We start from the raw sequence: 21,301 nt of genomic DNA on the forward strand, positions 1-21,301 counted from the left end.
GCTCTTACTGAAGTTAAATACCTGCACATTGAATTTACTTGGCTAGCACTACCATCAATGTCTATGGCAGTGCCTGAACCAGTCATCTGTTCCAGGGCTGAACCCTGCAGTTGGATCCAAACATCTGCTGGGCAGCCAGGCCAACATGTACCACGAGTTAGCTGCAAGTCCACTGGTGCAAGTCAAAGTTGGATCATCAACTCTAGTCTGGATAATCCCTGAAAATTTCACAAGCCATTCTAGGCAAAAGTGGAAGTTGTTGATCCAGATTTTTCTATTATCTATTATTTTATCTATACAGATGTTTCTGCTGTGATGGACAGTAATTTGGGCTTTTTGCTTAAGCTCAAGCTAATCTGTATTTCCCAAAAAACAGACCTTCTTTGCACAATTATACACAACCAATTTGGATCAGACAACTCTGCTCCAGTTACTTTAAAAGGAGGCTGTGAAATGACATAAAATCAAACAGTATTTTTAGCTATTTCAGCCTTAAACTGTTGTCAGAGTGCAGACAGCTTCTTTGACATCAAGCAGTTCACTGGTGGATTTCTTCTTGATGTGTATTTTGGTGTTTACCTCATGGCTGAAGGCATCTATCACAGACAACAATTCAGGCTGAACTCAAGTTTCAGGGAATTTCCTAGTATGCAGCTCAAATGTAGTTTCTAAGTATGTCTCAAGAGCCTTAGAATATTAGTTTGACTTTAAAATTTAAACCTCTTTGGACTTCCTCTAGTACAGAAACATTTCCAGAGACACACTCCCTTCACATTTAATATATTAATTCCTATTTCTATCATATATTTTTTCAAGAGACACAAGAATTAGATATACATACACACACACTCAAATACATATAAATATTGATAAAAACTTCTTTCTTTTGGATGCTTTATATCAAGGGAAGAGTATTCTAGCACAACGCTTCAGATCTGTCAGCGACACTACTTTTCAGTACCTGACTGTACTTGTGATTCTATTTTTTCCCTATCTCTCCTGACTGTGCTTCTCAGAAGAATTCACTTGACCTGTCAAGTCACAAGGAACGTTTTTATTGACAGACAGTAAATGATCAACAACATTCTTGGGTGAATGCTCTGAATTAAAAAAGCATCAAAACTCTCAAAACTGAATAAGAAGCGAGGTAGCAAAGAAACCCTTGGGACTTTGAGCCAAAACAATGCATCTAGGCACAGATCAGAGCCGAGCTGCTGACAGAAATCAGCAGCTCTTACCCCTGGTTGTTGAGGTTAATTTTAATTCTCTCCTCCTACCTTATTAAAAATTGAAAGACTTTTTATAGTGATGGTATAGCTGTGTTTAAAACCGTTAATTAACTGCACTGATGAGCAGAAGGGCATCTGCTTGATCTGCTCCCACAGGGCTTCCCTGTTTTGTTAGAACTTCTGATGCCACTGACAAGTGTCTTCATTGCTCTCACATGAGGCCTTCCAAGCACATTTACTCTGCTCACCACCTTGCAGCAAGGCACAAGCTTGGAATGCTTTATTTACACTCATGATGTCTCCTAGAGATATTATGTCTGCGATAACTCTGCCGAGTCACTGTTTTTAACAGGGGAACAGGAGTTCAAGAACATTTAAGTTTTGTCTTCAGGGTATCCAATAGATGTGGCTCTCAGTGCCTCTCAGGAGGTACTGGGATCTTCTTTTTTGCTCACAGGCATTAGGTAGTTTTTTTCGGTTTTTGTCTATTCTTAAAGGGAAGAAAAATGCAGCTCTTTAAAATTTGCAGGGAATTATTTTAAGAAGTGTGAAAAACTATTAATCACTTGCATTATAGGGAGATCCAGAGGTCACTGCAGGAGCTACTGAATGTACAGAAAGAGATTGTCTCAGCCTGAAAAATAACTCAAAGTGAAGGGGAGAAAACCTTGCTATTTCCATTTCAAAGACGAGACAATAAAGGCAACATACCCAAAGTCACTCTTTTGTGGAGCACTAAAGGCTTGAGCAGACCACTGAGTTTCAAGTCCACTGCAAACAAATCCAAACTTCAGGGGCATTAGAAAAAAAAAATAGTCGAATTATCAACCGGATTTTTTGTCGCTTTGCCAGCCCTCTTCTAGTGTTGTGCAAAGCACTTGGTGCTTTGTGTGTCCTAGTTTTGGGGAATTTAGTTAATTGGGTCTTTTCCTCAACTCCTTTTAAAGATGTAGGCCATGGCTTGATAGAGCTTCTAGGTATTGATATTTTTTTCCTGAACTTGCACATTTCCCTTTTCCTCAGCCTATGCATACACCCAGAATGACATATCTCTGGAACTAATCACAAGGACTGTGTTCCTTAGATGTCATACAATGATCAAGCTTCAGTGTCTTTAATCTTTTTGAGCAGTCAGTTGCTAACAGCAACCAAATAACTGCAAATCTAGATAATATCAGTGCTAGATAATACTAGTGCTCAGCAACTTTGGTGACCAAGCAGAGGTTGTTCAACTCATCACAACTGTTACCTTTACAGCCCAGATTGATTGGTCCAAAGGATGAAAAAGTTTAAAGCAGAAGCCATCCTTTTTGGAAGGTCTCTCGATCAGCTCACAAGAATGGAGCAAGATTGTCCCAACCCACTGTCCGATCTTTGGCGTCTTATAAATCAGAAGCACTCCTGGTTTCAGGACACACCACAGTTTGGTCCAGCTCTTCAGAGTTCCACGAATCTGGACAAAAAGCAGGGATAGGACAAAGGTTACATTTATGTTGCTCCTTCAAAGAAAACCAGCATTTATTCAGTATTTATACAGTTCTTCCAGCACGTTTATTCCAAGGCCATGCCACTACATATATCCTAAGGAAAATACACTGTGTTATCTGAGAAGTCCTAGGGATCTCTAGTAAAATCACAGACCTTGCAAACCCGAATATCAGAATCTAGTTTTCATATTTTTATTACTGGCTTAGTGTTCTTCATATTTTTATTACTACCTTAGTGTCAGCAGCTTGATTAGTACTCTAGGCAATCAGCGCTGCTGGCCCATATGAGAGTGATCTGTTAATAATCAAGGAGGACATGCCAATTAGAACATTGCATATAAAAATGTTATAGCTACTCTAATTTGACTTCTAAGTCATTTTAATAGTGTTCTGCAGAACACAGCTATTAATGGGTTCTGTCAAATACCCCATTTTTAAATGTACCGTCTCCAGCTGGTTTACTTCTCTGTCAAGCTCAGTGCAGCTCTTTCTTGTATAAAAGACATTAAATCTGATAGAGTATATTAAAGATAACATCTTTAAGAATGGAGAAGCTTCTCAGTAAGGTTAGATCCTGCCTAAGGTCTTCTTGCTTTCAACGTACATGGGCCAAAACTCAAGTCTTATGTCAGCGTTCTGTTTTTGTGGCCCAGCATTATATGTTGCTCACCAGAAAATTCCAGCCACAGCAAACATGCAACAGGTATTCTGTATTTTAAAAAAATCTCAATACTTATCCACCATATAACACAATGGAAACACTCTTTTGCCAATCTAGTTTCTTAAATAAACTATAAGCATGTCACTTTTCCGGCCTTTAATACTGATCGTAGAACAATGCTGGAGGTTTTTCACATTAGTCAAATGCAATTGTAATGTTTCACAGAATCAACTAGGTTGGAAAAGACCTCTGAGATCATCGAGTCCAACCTATGACCTAACACCACCTTGTCACCTTTGGAAACTAAGTTTTGCCAAAGGAAAAATTCACTATTATTTGAGAAGACTAAATGGTCCCAAAGGAGGAGAAAAGCAGTGCTCAGAGGTAACATCTCAAAGTCAATCCACATTCACTTTGCCACATGCAAAGTTTCAGGACTTCAATGAGAAGCTGTCACTACTTGAGCCTGTGCACAAGAAGGAATTACAGTTGTCATCAGGTCCAATACATTTCGTTCTGTGCCGTGACAACATAAAATCCAACTGTCAATAGGACAATCTGTATCTGTCCAGGCTGTTTCCTGTCTACTCCCTCTTCAGTACAAAACCACATCTATGGGAAGAGGTCAACAGACACTTTCAGAGAGGAACAAAGAAAGAAACATCATCACTTCCATTTGTACTCTGCACTTTTGAGACCTTGCCGCTGCTTAAGGACATGGAACAGAGGGATCGAGTTAGGTTAAGATGGAAGCTAAATATTCCACAGCTTTACAGCAACTTCAACTCAAAATTATTCAGTCTTCCTTCACTCAAAAAAGTGCTTGTGCCTAAGTGTCAGACACATCAGCTACTTCTCACTTCTTTTTTCCTACAGCTTGAGAAACAACGGTTTGTACTAAATACCTTCAGCCAGTCTGCTGTGATCACCACACTGGGATCCTTCAGAGCACTGAAGAGTTGTTTGGTAGCTCTTTTCTTCTCCTGTCTGTAATTTTTTTTCTGTACCTGGTTGAGAACAGAGAAAATATAGCTGCTGTAATCACAGCCTCTTTTGGGGAGGAAGGAACATAATGCATTAAGGACAGCTATGTATAGCACAGCGAGAATTTGACCCAGCACAGGTTCCCCAGAAATGAGCACAAGGAAGAACAAAAACAATGAGATAACAGACATTCTCTTTGCCCCTGAAGTTTCACTGAACATAACCTAGTTTGTCTTTTCTTTGGGGGGAATGGAAAGAGGCTGAACACCCAGTCCTCCTCACCCTCAAATTCATTTCACTCAAACCAAATTATTTAGACTTTAGGTTTGGTAGACAAGCAAGTGTTCGAGCTATAATTTGCTCAGATTGCCCAGGCAAACCCCTCCTAACAAAACCAGTGAAGGATTAAAATCCTCTTGAGTTGCCTAATGGCTCTGGAACATACAAATACAGTAAAGAATTACACGGATCTGTTCTTCTTTCAGTATATAATCTAATCCTGTATATAAAGCCTGTAAATGCCCTTGGCCTATAATGACTCCTAGAAGATTCAGAGGCTTCTCTGGGTCTTGGGAAATGACTCCAAGTAGTTCCAGTGGTTTGTTTGGAAGGTACTATTTGTTTTGTAAATGAAAGTCAGCTGAGGCTGACTTGGCTGCTTCGCACATACCTTCAGTGTTTCCTTCTTCATGAATTTGGCCGTGGGAGACACACACTCTTTGTCAGACCCATTGCAAAGCTTATATTCAATCTAAAAACAGAGGGAGAGAGAAAATAGGAATGCGTTAACATGAAGATGTTTAAGTTATGCTCTAATAAGAGTTGTTTATATCTTTCAGGAGCTGATTGTAGACTTCAGCAGTGTAACACTAAGCAGGTGCACAAAATGCATACCTGCAGTGCAGTCCAACCAAACTCCCTTCTTATACTCATATTTGGCTGGAAAACTACCCACCAAATTTTCTTTATATTTCTCCCATGCAGTCATTAATCTTGGTGAAAAAACCCCCAACAACAAACAGAAAACCCCCTAAAAAAACTCCACCCAAACCAAAACAATAAAACCAAACCAAACAAAAAACTTATTCCTATCTTTGAAAACTACTAATCTCTTCTCAGATCTGAAAGCATTTCAATTACTGGAATAAAAATTATGGGGAATCTGTTATAGATCTTTCAGAACTAGATTTGATTACTGGCAGTGACTGTTGCCCTAGCTGAAATGTCCAGAGACATCAGTGGGCAAGAAATTACCAAACAATGTTATAGACAATACAGGAAATCATCGTCTTGCCCTTGCAAAGCAAGGCACAAAATATATACAGTCACTTCAAATCATGTTTGATACTGTCAGGGCTGTTTAAATTCACTCTCAGAGGCTACAGGCTGATTTCATCATTGTGCTGATGTGCTGAAAAAGTGCTTTACTTCTGTTAGACATAATCACAATATTACTGTTACCAAAGTAAAGTTACACTTATAAAGTACAGCTCGTGGGATTCCAGATCACAACAAGGACCCCCACTTGGACAGGCATTGTCAGCAAGTTGTCCAAAACCTAGGGAGGGTTAGAGGTGTGAGAATTATGGTACAGTCTGGACTCTGCTACTTTTTATGTGACCTTGGGGAAGTTACTTTCTTTCTCTTTACCTCTCTTCCTTCCAGCTTTTCCTGTGTCTGATGCATTCAGATTGTGATCTTTTGGGTCAGGCACTGTCTCTCCAACTTATGCATGACAGATTTATAAAAAAAGCTCAGCCTTTGGACACCTTGATTTAATGAGTATGGCACAAAAATGAGCTGTACTAAGGAAAAAATGTATCAAATATACTTCCCATTTATAAATTCACTGCTATGATGTGAAACAAACCCACTGGGCTCTCAGACTCTCTCTCCTTTATGTCATGAGTTGATGTGATCATTTTACAGCACCTTCCTTTCAAGATACCCACTTTCTTTTTCCCTCCCAGTGACACAGAAACCTCTGGGGCTACTACAGCCACAAACTGTGCTGAAGGTTAGTGTGAGCAGGAAAATATTTAATGACAGCCAGATCAGGCCTTTTCACATGACTCAGAAAAAACCCACGTAAATGCATGGCCAGATCACAGCAAACAGGCCATCAACTGTGCTTTGGAGATCGAGGCAGGAGCAAAAATGGAAGATAAGGGAGCATGCTCAGCTGAGCAAAACTGGTAGATGATGCAGGATTAGAAACTATGGGCTGAAGGTGCCAATTGCAACAGAACCACGGTTACTGTAGAACCTGTCACTTGTTCTCACATATCCTTGTAGTAGTTTTGCACTGAAAACAAAACTACATGTAATACTTTAGAATAGATAGAGAAATGAAAACTTTGTGATGGTCCATAAAGACCAGTGAGGTCCCTGATCTGACTGTTTAGTTTAGAAGTCAACTTGGTTCCACTCAAAGAAAATGCCACCTCTTGGTCTCCTGAAAACTATTTAGTATTTGCCATTTTTGTTTTCACAGAAAGCTAAGCCTGCCTCCTCTGCCTGCAATGCAAGCTCTGATGCATATTTTGTATTTCTGTGCTTCAGACTTTACTGTAAGAACACTACATTTATGGTGGGGACCTCTGCACAGATATGACATTTGACCAGAGACTTGTGCCCACAGGGTCTTTGTCACATTTGAAGGGGCAGTGGTAGGCATTTGGGAGATATGCTATAAGCCTTTCTTTATGAAGAAACATTTCAAAGTGCTTAAATGTCTCTGAGCACGAATCCATTGGAATTATTAGGAGATTATGCTTTCGTGATTTGAGACACAAGTCCTCTGAAAACAGTCAGAAGAATTCTCCCCCTTTCTCCCAATTAGGAGGAAGAATGTCCTGTCCTTGAGACACAACTATGAGCCAACTGTTTATTAGTAATTTCACTCCCTCCGGCCTGAGAGATCAGACACAGAGAGAAACACTGTGTACTATTCCTCATTAACCAGTGTGAGAGGCAGAAAAAGGACAGATGTTCCCAAGATCCTAGGAAATACTGCTCAGGTGCCTTCAGAGCACCAGAATACAAAGAATGCTTTTTGTTTAACTAAATAAAACGAGCTACAGTCATTTGTTGTCTAGACAATTACACCTTAGCACTTATATAAAGAATAAAATTTTGCCCCTTAAGCTCATTTGGCTTGGGGAAATTTACTCGCAGATGAATTCAGAAAGGCTTCCAAAAACCACTGCAAACCTGAGCCCTAAACCCGCTGCTCATGGGGAACCAGCACTGACACAGACAGAGGCACTTTCACTGCTCTGCCAGCCCCACCTGCCTCCTCCTTGGAGTCTCTCTGGGTCACGCTAAAAATAGAGCTAAAGAACCACAAGACTTCAAAGCTGGGGTGTTCACAGAGACAGACATTGATTCTGGCTCTTCGGGAGAGCTGCCTCGTAGGTCCATGACCAAGGACAACACCACCTGGCCAACGCCAACCAACACTGCTATGCCTGTCATAAAACCACAGCACACAACAGCTGATGAAGGGATAATCTCCCCTTACACCACCACAGCCTTTAGGAGCTCAATAAATACAGTGAAACTTATCTGAAAGCACAACAAACTGTTCCTTCTCTTGGTTAAAGAAGCTGGATGAGCAGCTCAGGGGGCTGCTGTAGTGCTCTTCTGAATCACTGTGCCGCTTCCTTCAGGCATTTCCTCCCCCATATTTGGGCTACCCCTGGACATGCTGAATCTGCACACCTTGCCTGTGAAGGGAAACACGGCCACAGGGATGGTGCACACTAAGACAGGCTTAAGAATGGATGAGAAAGAAGCAGTAGCATAGGTGCCTCACTGCCTGCATAGGAACTTCTAGGCACAGGAAAATAAATATCTGGGCTGCTATGTCCCAAAAACTGTGATGTACCTACCAGCTGTGTGATGAATACCACAACTGCCCGAGACAGTTGCGAAATGCTTTATGAAGAGAGAGAAAATTTTACTATAACCAAGTTTTAACTAGGAGCTGTGGACAAGCTTTCAGATGTGCCTGACGTGGAACTTTTGACACTGTTCCCTGGTTACTTTTTAACTGATTGCTTCTCCCTCCTGACCTTGCCTCTTGTTATGCTTACAAGGATGCATCATCACAGACTCTAAACAGCAGTTTGCTGGCAGGCGATCTCCAGGTCTACAGAGTGAAAAGCACTGCATTTCTGGGTTTAAAGCTCCTCTTTTTCCCACAAAAGGTGGGATCTAAGCCCTCAGGACAGCATAACATAGGCTTCCATGCTGATGATAGTAATGGTAAACCTTAGCAGGTTTAACCTGCTAAGTGACTTGAAGTAATATGATTTCATGTTTTTGCAATAATATGTCGTAGTAATTTTGATTGTATCTTGTGGTATATACAAGATTCAATAAATCTGAGCCATCAGATCTAAAGATTCCCTAGACATAGCAAGGTCTAAGGCACATCAAGCGCTTTTAATGATGTCTTTCTACTGCCCTGCCATTCTCAGCCTGGCAGAAAACTAAGAGAAGCCATTTGTCATCACAGCAAGTCTTTCAAGGGTGCTGGGATAATGCTTGTGCAGGATATCAGAATCTGGCCCCCTCTTGCTGCAGTAACATGAACAATATTCACTGGAGATGAGACTTCTTACAATGAGAGAATAAGGAATTGGTGTCTTTTTTAAAGGAAACCACTGGAGTATTCTAATTAGAAAGCAATAGGTATGTTTCCATATACAGGTTCTCCTAAGGAGGGAAGAATGTTAACCTGCCAAAAACTTTTACCAGAGCATACAGCAGCACTTGCAGGCTTAGGAGAAGAGACTTCTCAGTTCTTCTTTCAGACTTTTCAGTTCTCTAACCAAATCTGTCCTTTCCAGGACTGAGTGATGACCCTGCCAGCTAACACTGGGTTGTACTGTACTCAAAAACATACTTTTTATCCCAGTTACATTTCTGTTCTTTTCCATCTCAGTCACGGAGCTCTGAGATTCACTGCTGATTGTTAGTAGTCATCACAATAGCCTCACACTTCTGCCAGACTTTGTAAGAGAGCATACAGAGTCCTCACAATAGGGCTGTTCTGATCCAGTGTCTTTTGAGTGACTTCATTTCCAAGAGGAATCAAATCATTTCACAGAAAAATAGTCTGTGATCAACTCTGGTGTGGGGGATGCCAGCCCATCAGCATGCCATCCGTGCCTTGGATAACAGCAAGAGGAATATCCTGTTATTTAGTGCAAGCAATCCTTGCTGCACAATAGACAGAATTATTCCAAATCAGAAACATTTACATAAAGTCATTCTCAAGCTGTGCTCTGCATATTAACAGCAGTGATAGCTTAGAAGTTGCCCTTTTGTACTCTTTGTGTGCAAGTGAGAGAAAGACAAGACCAGATGGGAACCTGAAGGCAGAGCAAAAGTAGCTGGAGTTGTAAAGTTATGCTTCACTAAAGCAACAGGAGACATGACCTTGGCCACATGTAATTTCTCCAGCATTTTTTCCACATTTAATTGCTAAAAAACTTGATCACACATAAATAATAATAAAAAAAATTAAACAAAAGTTCCTGACATAGCATAAAAACTATGGAAAAGCTGCATTTATTAGCTCCATTAGAAGTCAGAAACTCCTTGTTACTGATGTGAATATTCACGTATATCTCAACCAAATTTAAGCAATTTTAGTTTTAGTTAATTATAGGCAATTCTTTTAAAAAACTTTTTACTTTTGTTGTGAATTAACATCTCATCCAAAGCACAGCAGAATTAGTGAAACAATTCTTACTGGCAAACAAGCTTTGCATTAGGAAGGATTACCCTTCAATTGATATGCTGCTTTATAGCAAGCTAAATAATCTTCACCTAAAACTTTCCAGTTTGAAAGAAAAAACAACCAAAAAACACAAAAATCTGTCTTATTTCAAAAATGTTACAAAGATACGGCAACTGTGTTTACAACTCTGAAATAGCACAATGATTAGCACAAACTGAGAAGCCTGAAAAAATAAACAGTTGACATGACAGCAACATCTGGTGAAAGTCACTGGTGAAATTCAGCCATCCAAGCAACTCCAAATATCAAGTTATACTCCTGTTTAGTGGAACGTTTTGCTCCACTGCATTAAATGGTAGTAAATAAAGAACAAGTCACAGACCTCATAGGATTTCTATTTGGTCATTCAGGTGTGCCTTGCACGGGAAGATCATTCTACAAGTTGAGAATATTTCAAGAACATCTGAGCTGAGACAGGAAGTTGCACACTGAGAAAAATGCTGTTTGACATTTACAGATGTAGCGCCACACAGAAAGCTGAAGCAAAGTTTTGCTTTCCCCTTCGGCTTTAGGCACATCTTTTGTTCCTAGGCTGAGCTTAAACAAATGTAAACAATGCAGAACAACTAGACCTGTGATTCAATGTAAGTTTTGCTAAATTGTTTAATAAATCATTTCAATTTCAGCACCTCCATTTACCCTCATCTTCCCCATCAGAAATACTAGTATAAAGAATTTTGATCACATGACCCAAGGTGACACGATAGGACTGCTGTTGCTTACCCAAAGCTATCAACTTTGAGACTTCTTTTCTGTGAACAGTTATTGCTGTATAAGTTCACCTCTGTGAGGTACCTGGGAGCGCCAGAGCTTGTGTGCACCAACACAAGTTAGGGATGCTCCATGTTTTCTACTTCTCAGTGCAAAACCCCACCCCTTCTCCATGTGATTTTTCCAGGATATTCCAGGCTACATCTCTGCTCACTTTAAATCAGCTGCAAAGCCCTCTGTCGACAACAGTGATTACCCTAAAGCAAGGTATACCAAGCCAGGGCACAGGAACTGAGTGTAAGTCTTGACAGAGACAACTGACTGCAAAACAATTCCATCCACAACACTGAGAGCATGAAGTATGGTAATGAAAAGCCAGCAAGGGTCCAGCTGAGCATAACACTACCTGGAAGCACCAGATTCTCCTACAAAGCTGTGCTTAGCACACACAGAGGATGTTTCACTCCTGAATATCTGAAAGGTGATCCCTGAAAAACTGGATCTGTCTGACAATCGGTTCCTTGGTTTGCTGGCTAAGGGAGAACAGAGGGAAAGGTAGCCTTGTAGGTTTCCACATTTGTAAATGATGTTTTATGGTAGTCCCAAAGGTAACCATGTCTCGAATTACCTCAGAGGTTAAGAGCATGATTCACAGATATAGAAGAGTAAACTTGAGACAGCATGGGAACTGCAGCTTAAATTTCAAATGATCGATATGAGCTGTTTCAAACTACTTTGTGGCTGAAATAAATTTCGAGCAGTCAGTGAGATTCATATTTCAGATTAAAAATCACACAATAAAGGCCTGAACAATTCAGGCATGTAGAAAAACTCATTCACAACGCATTGCCCTCACATATATATCATGCATGCAACAGCCACACTCCTACAGTCTGACAGACTTCATTGTGGCATTAGCAAGGGACTGGAAGAAGTGAATTACTATTGAGATCCAGCTTCAAGATTATTCTCACTATCCCTTAAAATACACCTCAACTCTTTGTGGGCCCTGCATCCATAGCAAGGGACTCCAGCTGCCCTCCATCCAGTAGAATTAATAAGTAAGCACAGGAAAGGAAGAGAAAGAACATGCAGCACTGCATACTGCAATAAAAGGTGCCTTATAGGATTCTGACAGTGCTGAATGAGTCACAAAATGAGAGAAAGGCACCTCCTGTCATTGTCAGGTGTGTTCTAACTGTACTACCTGTCTGCATGATGAGCTTGAGGCTTGGTTATACCTTCACACCCAACTATGAGTACTGGTCCCAGAAAACAATGCTAAAGGGCTCTAAAACAAGAGAGAAACTAATATGAGAAACAATCTGAAATAAATAAGCTAGTAATTTTTTCCCCTTGATAAACGACATAAAAGAGACTCCTTTTAAAAAAATTAAGTAGGAGAAAATACGCTGCAGGAAAGTTAGCAATGTAACATGTAGCTGAACTGTGCCTTAAATTTGTTTTAATAAAATATGGGGTGAGAAGCCACAACTGAAATCAGAAATATATATAGTGCTAAGAACCACACAAACACGCTGAAAGCAAATGTTCCAGCATCAAATATTTGACTGTCTGTCCAGACAGGACAGTTGGGATGTGTTCACACCTCAGACATAAGAGAGCAGTCCACCTGTGAGCACAGGGCTCCGTGGTTGCAGTTACATGGATTCACAGCTCACAAGTTCACAGGCATTTATAGGGTTTTTATAATACATTCTCCACACTATCCTGGGAAACCTGCAGCCTGTTCCACCATGCAATGCGGATACGGCCTGAGTGAACAAAATGCAAAACTGTTTCCACCTCACTGATGAAGATGTGAAATGGAAAAACAATTTATCTGCCCTAGAAAGTGCAGGGAATCCAAGGCAGAGTTGGGAATTTGATGTTTCTTAAGCCCCAGTCCAGGGATCAAATCACTCAACTGGCTTTCCTTTCCTTCTCATTACTGAGTGAAGAGTCAGTGTGGTGTGGTACATGAAAATCGTGCTGCTGAAAGAACATTGATTTCCAACACGGTTTGTTACATCCACTGTGCCAAAAGAAGGGCAAGTATTCGTGGCACGGATCTGCTACCTACAACATTTACTTTTGAATCCATTAATTAAACCTGCACATCCTACGGTTCAGTTTCTAAGAATTATTCCCCCCTTGTTAACAGGAATCTAAACATGTCCCAGTTAGCACACACGCTTCCCTTTGATTCAAGTAGGTGGAATCAGTATTTATTTTTAAAGTGAAATAGCGTGACAGATCCCTGCTTACAGTTCTGGACACCTGACAGTAAAGTTTCATTTTAGAGCATTATAGCTGAGTGGATGTGAAAAATTACATATTAAGCAAACTGACCATCAGTTTGCCTAAAATTTTAAGGTCAAGACATTTGACAATAAGGACTCCCTACTGTCACTGATGTTGCAAAGCTTGACAGAAGACAAGTTATGTGGCTGCAGATGAGCAAGGTACTGTATACAACAGCAAGGTGAAGCAGAGTGAAGTGAGAATGAAAAATGCTACAGCACAGGTTCAGTGAAGAAGGTCTCCAAATCAAACATGATGTGTCTAAGCAGAACATTTGGGCAGGAAAGAAACACCCAGCCCTGGCCCATTCAGTAGCCAAAGCAATTGCAACACTGCAAATGAGTGAGCAAGTTGAAGTTCAGTGTTTTGGTATCCTCATATCTGCTTTTAGTCCTCTGGTGTTCCAGAGAAATTCTGATTATTGTAAAACCAAAGGCTTAGGTTAGTGAAAGCAAAGTTCATGTCCAGACCCCCATTTATTTTGAATCAAAAATCTGATGCAGTTGTTTAGTGTTGGGCATTTTCTCTTAACTCTTCTTAACAACTACTCTTGGCACAGCCAAAGAGAGACCACCAACAGCTCCCCAGTGAACACAAAGCATGGCAGAAAACTCAAATTTTCCATGGGTGTTTCTCCTTTCAAAAACACATTTGTGGGAGACTAATTAGCAAGGCAGGCCCAGAGGCTGGGAAAACACAGCTAAGCCATGCTCTCAACCCAGAAACCTCTCATAAATACATCCCTACTCTTGGATTCATCCTGCATCTCACAAATCAAACTCCCTTTTGGACAGCATTTCAGTGCTCTGAGTTGTCCTGTCCAGAAAAATTCCTTCTTTTTTATATTCTTAAGTCATTACAAATTCAACACCACTCCTTGTAAGGCATCCAAAACATCGAGCTTTAAAACTGGATGCAGTTACCTGGTCCTTGGGCTTCTCCACTGCTAAGATAAGTGGGAGGCTGATCTTCCTAGAGGAACCTGCCTGAAAAAGCAAAGCCAAGGTTGGTTTGCAGCTTGCCAGGTTCCAGCAATAGCAGAAGACATGTACACAAGTCCTTGCAGCATACTCCTACAGCTCCTCTCATCACCATCTCCCTGTGCTGACCTGTGCCAGGGCATCCCAGGAGAGCAACCTGCAAGCTCCTGGCAAGTGCAGACAAATGTACTGGAGGATGCAGAAATCATTTTCATGTCTTATAAGAAATCACTTGTCTGCAGCTGTTTCTTTTGTGCTATATTTTCATTTCAGCTAGTGTCGCTTGCATTTTACAGCTTCACAGTTCAATAAATTTATTTAAAAGTTTATTAACTGGTCTTGCTTCTGTTTCCAGTTACCCTCCAGAAACATGTTAGGGATCTGCGGCCAAAAAAGCCCGTACATGAATCTCAATGCCAGATCTCACTTTATGAGGTTGATTCCATCTCTACAGGAAATCAAACCCAGGCACTACGTAACTCTTGATGTAGAGGCAGGTGTTGAACACCGAGATCCAGAGGCTTTAGATCCAGTTTTACCTCTCTGTAACAGGCTGGATGGAAAAGCTGCATTCAGGAAATATTGGTTAGTTTGTGTTCCTCTCCTGTTACACTGCTTCCCAAAGCTCTCTCCCAGGACCTCGATTCACCATTTCAGATGCTACGCACTACACTAAATACTACAGTCTTCTTTTCCAAAACAATTAAGGTTCATGACTGATCAGGAACAGCAGGAGATACCTCTGCTGACAAAATCAACCTTTCAACCATAATTATTCATATCTAATTACATTTCTGAACGAGGCCCAATTAAACAGAAGAATATGCGGTAGGTGCAATCAAGTCAGAGGAAAGTGCAGGCTTATTTGTCATCCCAACCATGCAAACCCACTCATTCTTACTCTCAAAACATGCACACACAGTTCCTGAATGAACAGAGGGAGAGGCTTTCTCAAGGACTTGAAAACGAGAGTAAGAATGATAACTAGCAGCCTGAGAAGAAATGAAAAGAAGACAGGGAATGGATCCCTATCCCAGAGTACCTTGCTGATTGAGTTTGGAGTCTGTGGTGTCTCATCCTTCAGTGCCGATGGGCTATTTCCTTCCACTTCTTTTCCTGCAACAAAAAAAAAAGTAATTCAAAACTAGAGAAATTCTGTGCAAAACCATGGCTTGTCATGGTTTTAGAAAGGGTTACTGCTAACATCATGCAAAGGAAGTTGTCATGAGAAAGAGCAGGCACACCACAATCACAGAGAGGGATCTTGCAGAGCTTGAAATAGCCTGGATCCACCTGCTTGGGCCATGCAACAAGATGCTCAAAAGTTAGGCCTCAAAACACAGTGGTAAACCCAAAATGATGGCTGAAAATTCCAGCATATGAAGGCTGGAAAAAAAGCCAGAAATAAGGTTGCTTATGCGTCCTTAATCAGCTCCCTTCTGTGTCTGCATTATGATGCAGTCTTTAATTACATTACTGCAGTCTGTTCTTTTCTTACATACCCCATGCCTCATTCAGAGAAAATAATAAATGCAACTCAGTTAATAAGCAGCTATTCAATCCTCCGTGGTCAGTATCTGGCAACTACATACAGATGCACTTGATAGCATGCTTTGTTGGACAAATAATAACCACTATCACAAAATGTTACAGACGGCAGAACAGCATCTAGGCATAATTAGTAAAACCAAATTAAAGGCAACTTGTACAAGATTGATGTCTTCCGACCAAGTTATTTGTTAAAATAAGAAAGATTTACAATTTACAAGTAGCATTTATGAACTCTATGGCATTTCCCAATCATTGTAGAGATATATTCCCACTACTCAAATATCCTAAGCTTGCATACGTTATATACTGGCATGAGTATGTGTAGTGCTAGTCCAAGCAATAAAATGCTATGATAAATCCTGTTCTTTTTGCCAACTGTAATCATGTCCTTACAGGAAAGTAAAAGCATAGAGCTTTTACTGAGAAAAAAAGCAAAAAATAGTCTCTGATGAGACTAGATTTTTAAGTGCCAAGATAGTCACTGTTAATCAATTGCAGTGTAGTTTTCTTCTCAAAATCATTGGCAATCAGAGCTTCAGAATATGGGATACAGTAAAGAACCACCGAGACAGTGAAATATAATCCATTTGTAGCACACTGCAAACATGGGAACTGCTGAAAACATTTCTAACACCATGTGGGCCAGCCTTGGAAATAAACACCACATAATGTAAAACCAGAAAGGGAAAACTCTCATTCTCATGAAGACAGCAGAAGTTGTCACAGATGTGTCAGAAGCCATAATTTCTCCTGGAATTATCAGAGCAGCCTTTTAAGAAGCCAAACACTGTAAGAAAAGCCAGCCACAAGAAGCTCACTGAAAAATAAATATCCCCATGGCCATGCCCCGCACTTCCATCTTGGGACACATGAGAGGACAAGCATGTCCTGTTATAACCAGATCTGCAACTGCGCTACAGGGTTTTGCCACTAAGGAAGCAGGACAAAACAGTGCCTTTCATGCAGGCACTAACAGGCAGTTTGGGGTATCAGCTCTTAAATCTGAGAAAAGGCTTTGTGGGATAACTGTTCCTAGAAGGTGCTGAACTCTCCACATAGTGACAAGTGATGGCACGTGCGCTGCTCACGTGGGGAAGCGAAGAGGAGGAAGGACCTACACAGACACATAGGAAGGTGGTGCAGCAACAGGGCACCTATATCCCAGCCTAGTGTCCCTGCTGTGATTCCTCCCCTGGAAACACTGAGCCCTAAATAATTCACTCAGAAACCTAATGTTTGTGGGCAGCAGAAAATCCCCAAAAAATCCCCAGTGGTCAGAGATCTGACAGTCCCTTTGTGCTACCATGACAAGTGGGACGGCCATGAGCACTGCTGTGTAAGGATTAGAACCTGCATTTCTGTATTTTTCTTTATCGGATGGTGTTTGTCTCTTTACAGCCCCCACTCTCCCCAACAGAGGAGGTTGGAAAAAACTCACAAAGCCATGTAGCTGCTGCAATTGTTTCCCATGAAGAGTTTTTTCTGCGCATGTATGGGAAAGTAACATATGGTCTAAAAGTTCAAGTAAAGTTAATGGGAATCAGCTGCTGCCTGCTCCAAGGGAATGGTGTCTATTAGCACAACAGAATTCACATCCATTCATTATGATGCCTCATTTCTTAAAGAAAGCCTAACTCCAAGCTTGTATCCATAAAAAAAGCCTGAACGTGAGACGTTTCTGCCTTCTCTCAGTAATGCAGGTAAAAGGATTTGCACCTGAACAATGAGATTTTCATCATTCCTGAGGTTCTGGATCATCCCACTCACAGAGCATTATGGAAAAAAACGGAACATGCGACTGTTCATTCTTATCGTAACATTTATAAGGCTTCATAAGGTATGTTTATGAAGCAACATATACCAGTTTCTTACACCAAACTCATTAAGTCTATTGGGAATTGTGAAGGAAAGGTTGTTTTTCACAGGAGAGCTATCTCTGCTGTCAGTCCCAAGCAGACTCGCTGCAGCCATGAAGAAGGAGAGAGCCAGTTGTTGTTTGGAAAGCAAATTTCATTGAAATTATGTGGAAGTCTGTCAAAAACCCCCACACACATAGTTAAGTGCACAGAAAGTCCAGCGAGAGACCCACCCTGAGCACAACAGGTACAGCTGTCTCGAGAAAATAAATAGGAAACCACTTAAAGACATACAAAGAAGCTAAATATTAACTGGCTATAGAAGCTGAAGTTCTTATCTCCCTGATCAAGAAAACATAATGCCCACCGCAGAAATAAAGCTGAACATCTCTCAACTTAAAGTGCTGGCTGCTACCAGGGCAGCAAAGAAGGTTCCTCCACAAAGTAGCCCAAAAGTTTTGCACCAAATAACAAAAAAGGTTTTGGGAATCAGTGGTGCTTACAGAAACAGTGTTCACCACATTGTGAAGAAAATGGTCAACACTCCAGTCTTGTGCTTACAGAGTATAATTACTGATACCTTCTTTTTATTCATTATTGTCATGAACAGGGAAAATAAATATTTAGTTCCTTTCCAGGAAAGTAAACATTCCTTTTCTTTGGTTTTCTGCTGGGCATCAATCCTACAAGTGCATTTGCCTTTCCCCTTTATAAAGAATGATACAGCAAGCACGACTAATCAACAAGAGGAAATACAAGCCCTGATATGTGAAATTATTGCCAATAACATCTGTTTCTGCTGTAAATATCAGCCACATGGCCCAACAAGCACACCCTGATCAAAACGTAGTTTCTGTGTATCTTTCACAGTAAAATTCCCGTATTTGTATACACCTCTCAGGATGCAGATAAGCTAGGCTAAATTTTCATTAAAGACTCTGTGTGATCTTGCAGCCTGGTCAAAAAGAGAGATTCTCTAAAAATTCTTTTAGCTACTCACCCAATAAATTTCCTATTCTCTGAAATAGAAAATAGAGAAAAGTTCTCTCTCCTCATGGCTAAGTGAAAGACAAACATGAACAAGGAACAAGAATTCATGTCTTTCTAGCTTGTGAACTTCCTATAAAAAGAGAATGTCCTACTCCATTTTTTTTCAGTTACAAGAACCATTAGTACTTTTGTATGCAAGCAAGAGGCAAAAAGTAAAAAGTGTTATTTCAGATAGTGCCCTCTGCATTTCCCATATATTTCCTTCAAGAGAAAAAATCCTCTTGCTGAACTGAATCACCATAGTGTAGCTCCCTACTCACTGAAGTATTTACTAGCACACTTTTATTGTTGGAGGGTGAATCCTAGGTGATGGTGCTGTAAGACCTGCAGTTCCAGCCACTAAATTCCTGGCACGAAATCACTGGGCTTTGCTGCCCACTGCACCCACTCAACACAGTCAGCCCAGTGCTCACATAAAGAAAGTCTGCTGGGGGCAGGCAGCAAAACACAGACCACTGGAAAAGCCTCAAGAACACAGGAAAACAGAGAACAGAGAAATAGTGGATGCAGCTTATGGACATAGACCTGGGGCTTATCTACGGTGATAGCAGCGTCCTCCATAGGGATGGGAGAAGGTGGGGGGAAGCACAGAGGCTCAGAGGAAAACAAGGCAGAAGCAGCAGTAAAGCAGTGAAAGGAGAGCCCACCACAGTAAATAGCAACGGAACGTGAAGAGTGACAGCTACTCCTTACAGCAAATACAAGAACAAAGAGACTGCAACTCCATGGGGACAGGGAAAGAAATGAAAGGAGTAAAGGAAGTGTCAGGATAGACAAAACCCCAGGCTCCCTGCAAGAAATTCCCTTGCTGAAGCAGTATAATTTCTGCTTTAGAGAGATATTCTCTCCTTTACAAATCCTTCGGCCTGTGCTCTTCCTTTGCAATACTGAGGGCTACCTCCCTCACTGACAACATGCTGGAGGTTACTTGGGAGAACTGTGCAGCAGAACAGAAGCTCCTGCCTAGCTCAAGGCACTTTTTCTGCTAAGCCCAGCAAAGGCTGTTTGGTTTGGCTGCCAGCAGGGATCAAGGAGAAACAAGGTGATGGGGGAAGCTGAGGAAGAAACAAACTCTTCCAGTCACCTCCTTCAGACTAATACCGTCAACCTTCCTGGTTTCTAAAAGATTACAGCTCTGAAATACCACTGTGAGGAAGTCAGTAACTTTTTTAGCATTGAAAATTCTGGTAAGAACTGAAGAATGGGCAAACTGTAAGCTATGGCTCTCCATCTTCTTGAAAGCAAGGGGAAGTGACTACAGCCTGGAAAATCAGTCCTTCAGCTCCCAAGGATAGCAAAAGTGAGCTGTTTACTTGCCAACATTTGTACAGACTGTACTTATGGGCAGCTAGTGGTTCAGAAGTCCCTCCAGGTCTGAAATGTATGAGATTTTAGGTGTCCCATTTTAAGTTGTTTTCAATTTGATTACCAAAAGGTTGTTGAAGCTTCCAGGGGCCTCAGTGACAGCCAGGATTAGTCAGCACTGCTGAAAATAGGCTCCCCACTGCCTTGAAGCAGACACTCACAAACAAAAATACCTGCAAAATCAGCGGTCCGTGAAACATTTGCACTTAAAGACAATTAGCTCAGGAAATCCAGACCTTGTTTTGCCCTACCTCTGAAAAGCCCAGAGAGTCTGCTGGGTGTTACATTTATATGAACACTGAAACCTTCTGACAGATGCTATGTTCTCTCTCTAGATATCAGTTTTGAGACCTCATGAAGGTGCTGTGAGGTTTGACTATTTAGCACTGACATGGCAGCTGCAGATGACAGCTCTACAAACTTGTGACTGCCTCCTGAAGCACTTGTTTACAGACTGGAACGGAAGCATTGTCTGCAGACTGCAATCAAGGAAAGACTTGAATGTTTATTGAGAGCAACAAATTCTGAAACAATGAGGTGAGCTCCTTTTCCTTCAAAAGGGGTGCTAGGAAATTCAAAGCAAAAAAAAAGACGTAAAGAGAACGCTTAAAGCCAGTCTGCCATTCATCGCAACCTGTCAAGACTCCTGATACTTGTAGCGCTTGTGGATATTTACAGAACATTAACCACAGAAAGTCTGCTCTTGTAATATTTATCCTAGGCTCTAAATCTGAACAGGGAAAATCTGCCATTAAATGTCTGCAAACGGAGCAAGTAAATCTTAAATGAGTCCAACGCTTAGGGTGAAACACATCAAGTGCCTCGAAGTGGAAGCGCCTGAAAACATTAGTAGTTTTTTAAATGTGAGGCCATGCAGTGTTCAAACAGTTACAAACCCCAACTCTGATGCCCTCCACTCACTCTTAACGCCACAGTAATGAAAAACAACAGCATCACGAAAGCAGCACTGTGTGGGATCCAGTAATATCTGTGTGGCAGCAGCTTCTCTCACATTCTTGGCAGCATGCTAAATTATCTCCTTGCAGTCAAGCACCTGAGACACACTTTCTGCACTGACACACCAGAAACCAACCTGGGCTGAGTGGGTAGATGTCATTGTCGGTCCCGAAGAACAGATTGCGCGTCAGCTTGCGAGGATCGACCTTCTGAGGAGTGGATGACGCCGGACAGAGGGAGAACCTGCGACGAAGAAAGTTCTCCTCCTTCATGGCATGAGCTGTGGGGGTTTTCTGAAAAAGAAAGACAGAAATGACAGTTCATTTTATGACACGGGAAATCAAAGTTTCACAG

At 41.2% G+C, this 21,301-nt stretch overlaps 1 protein-coding gene across 6 annotated transcripts in view; it reads right to left on the reverse strand.

The window, feature by feature from the left end:
• Positions 1-21,301, reverse strand: part of OSBPL5 (oxysterol binding protein like 5) — a 188,148-nt gene that overhangs the window by 40,445 nt on the left and 126,402 nt on the right. For 4 of the 6 annotated variants that reach the window (XM_027901398.1, XM_027901397.1, XM_027901402.1 and 1 more), the window contains exons 2-7: positions 21,084-21,240; positions 15,211-15,284; positions 14,112-14,174; positions 5,032-5,112; positions 4,283-4,384; positions 2,479-2,682 (exon numbers count right to left, since the gene is read on the reverse strand). In XM_027901398.1, coding sequence (XP_027757199.1) covers positions 2,479-2,682; positions 4,283-4,384; positions 5,032-5,112; positions 14,112-14,174; positions 15,211-15,284; positions 21,084-21,240 — 681 coding nt within the window. The remainder of the gene's footprint in view (positions 1-2,478; positions 2,683-4,282; positions 4,385-5,031; positions 5,113-14,111; positions 14,175-15,210; positions 15,285-21,083; positions 21,241-21,301) is intronic. The other 2 variants (XM_027901401.1, XM_027901400.1) reach the window with 1 other exon arrangement.

The sequence above is a fragment of the Empidonax traillii genome, unplaced genomic scaffold, assembly GCF_003031625.1.
Source record: "Empidonax traillii isolate 1590-97213 ecotype Southwest subspecies unplaced genomic scaffold, ASM303162v1 scaffold783:size459103, whole genome shotgun sequence".
NCBI classification, from domain to species: domain Eukaryota; kingdom Metazoa; phylum Chordata; class Aves; order Passeriformes; family Tyrannidae; genus Empidonax; species Empidonax traillii.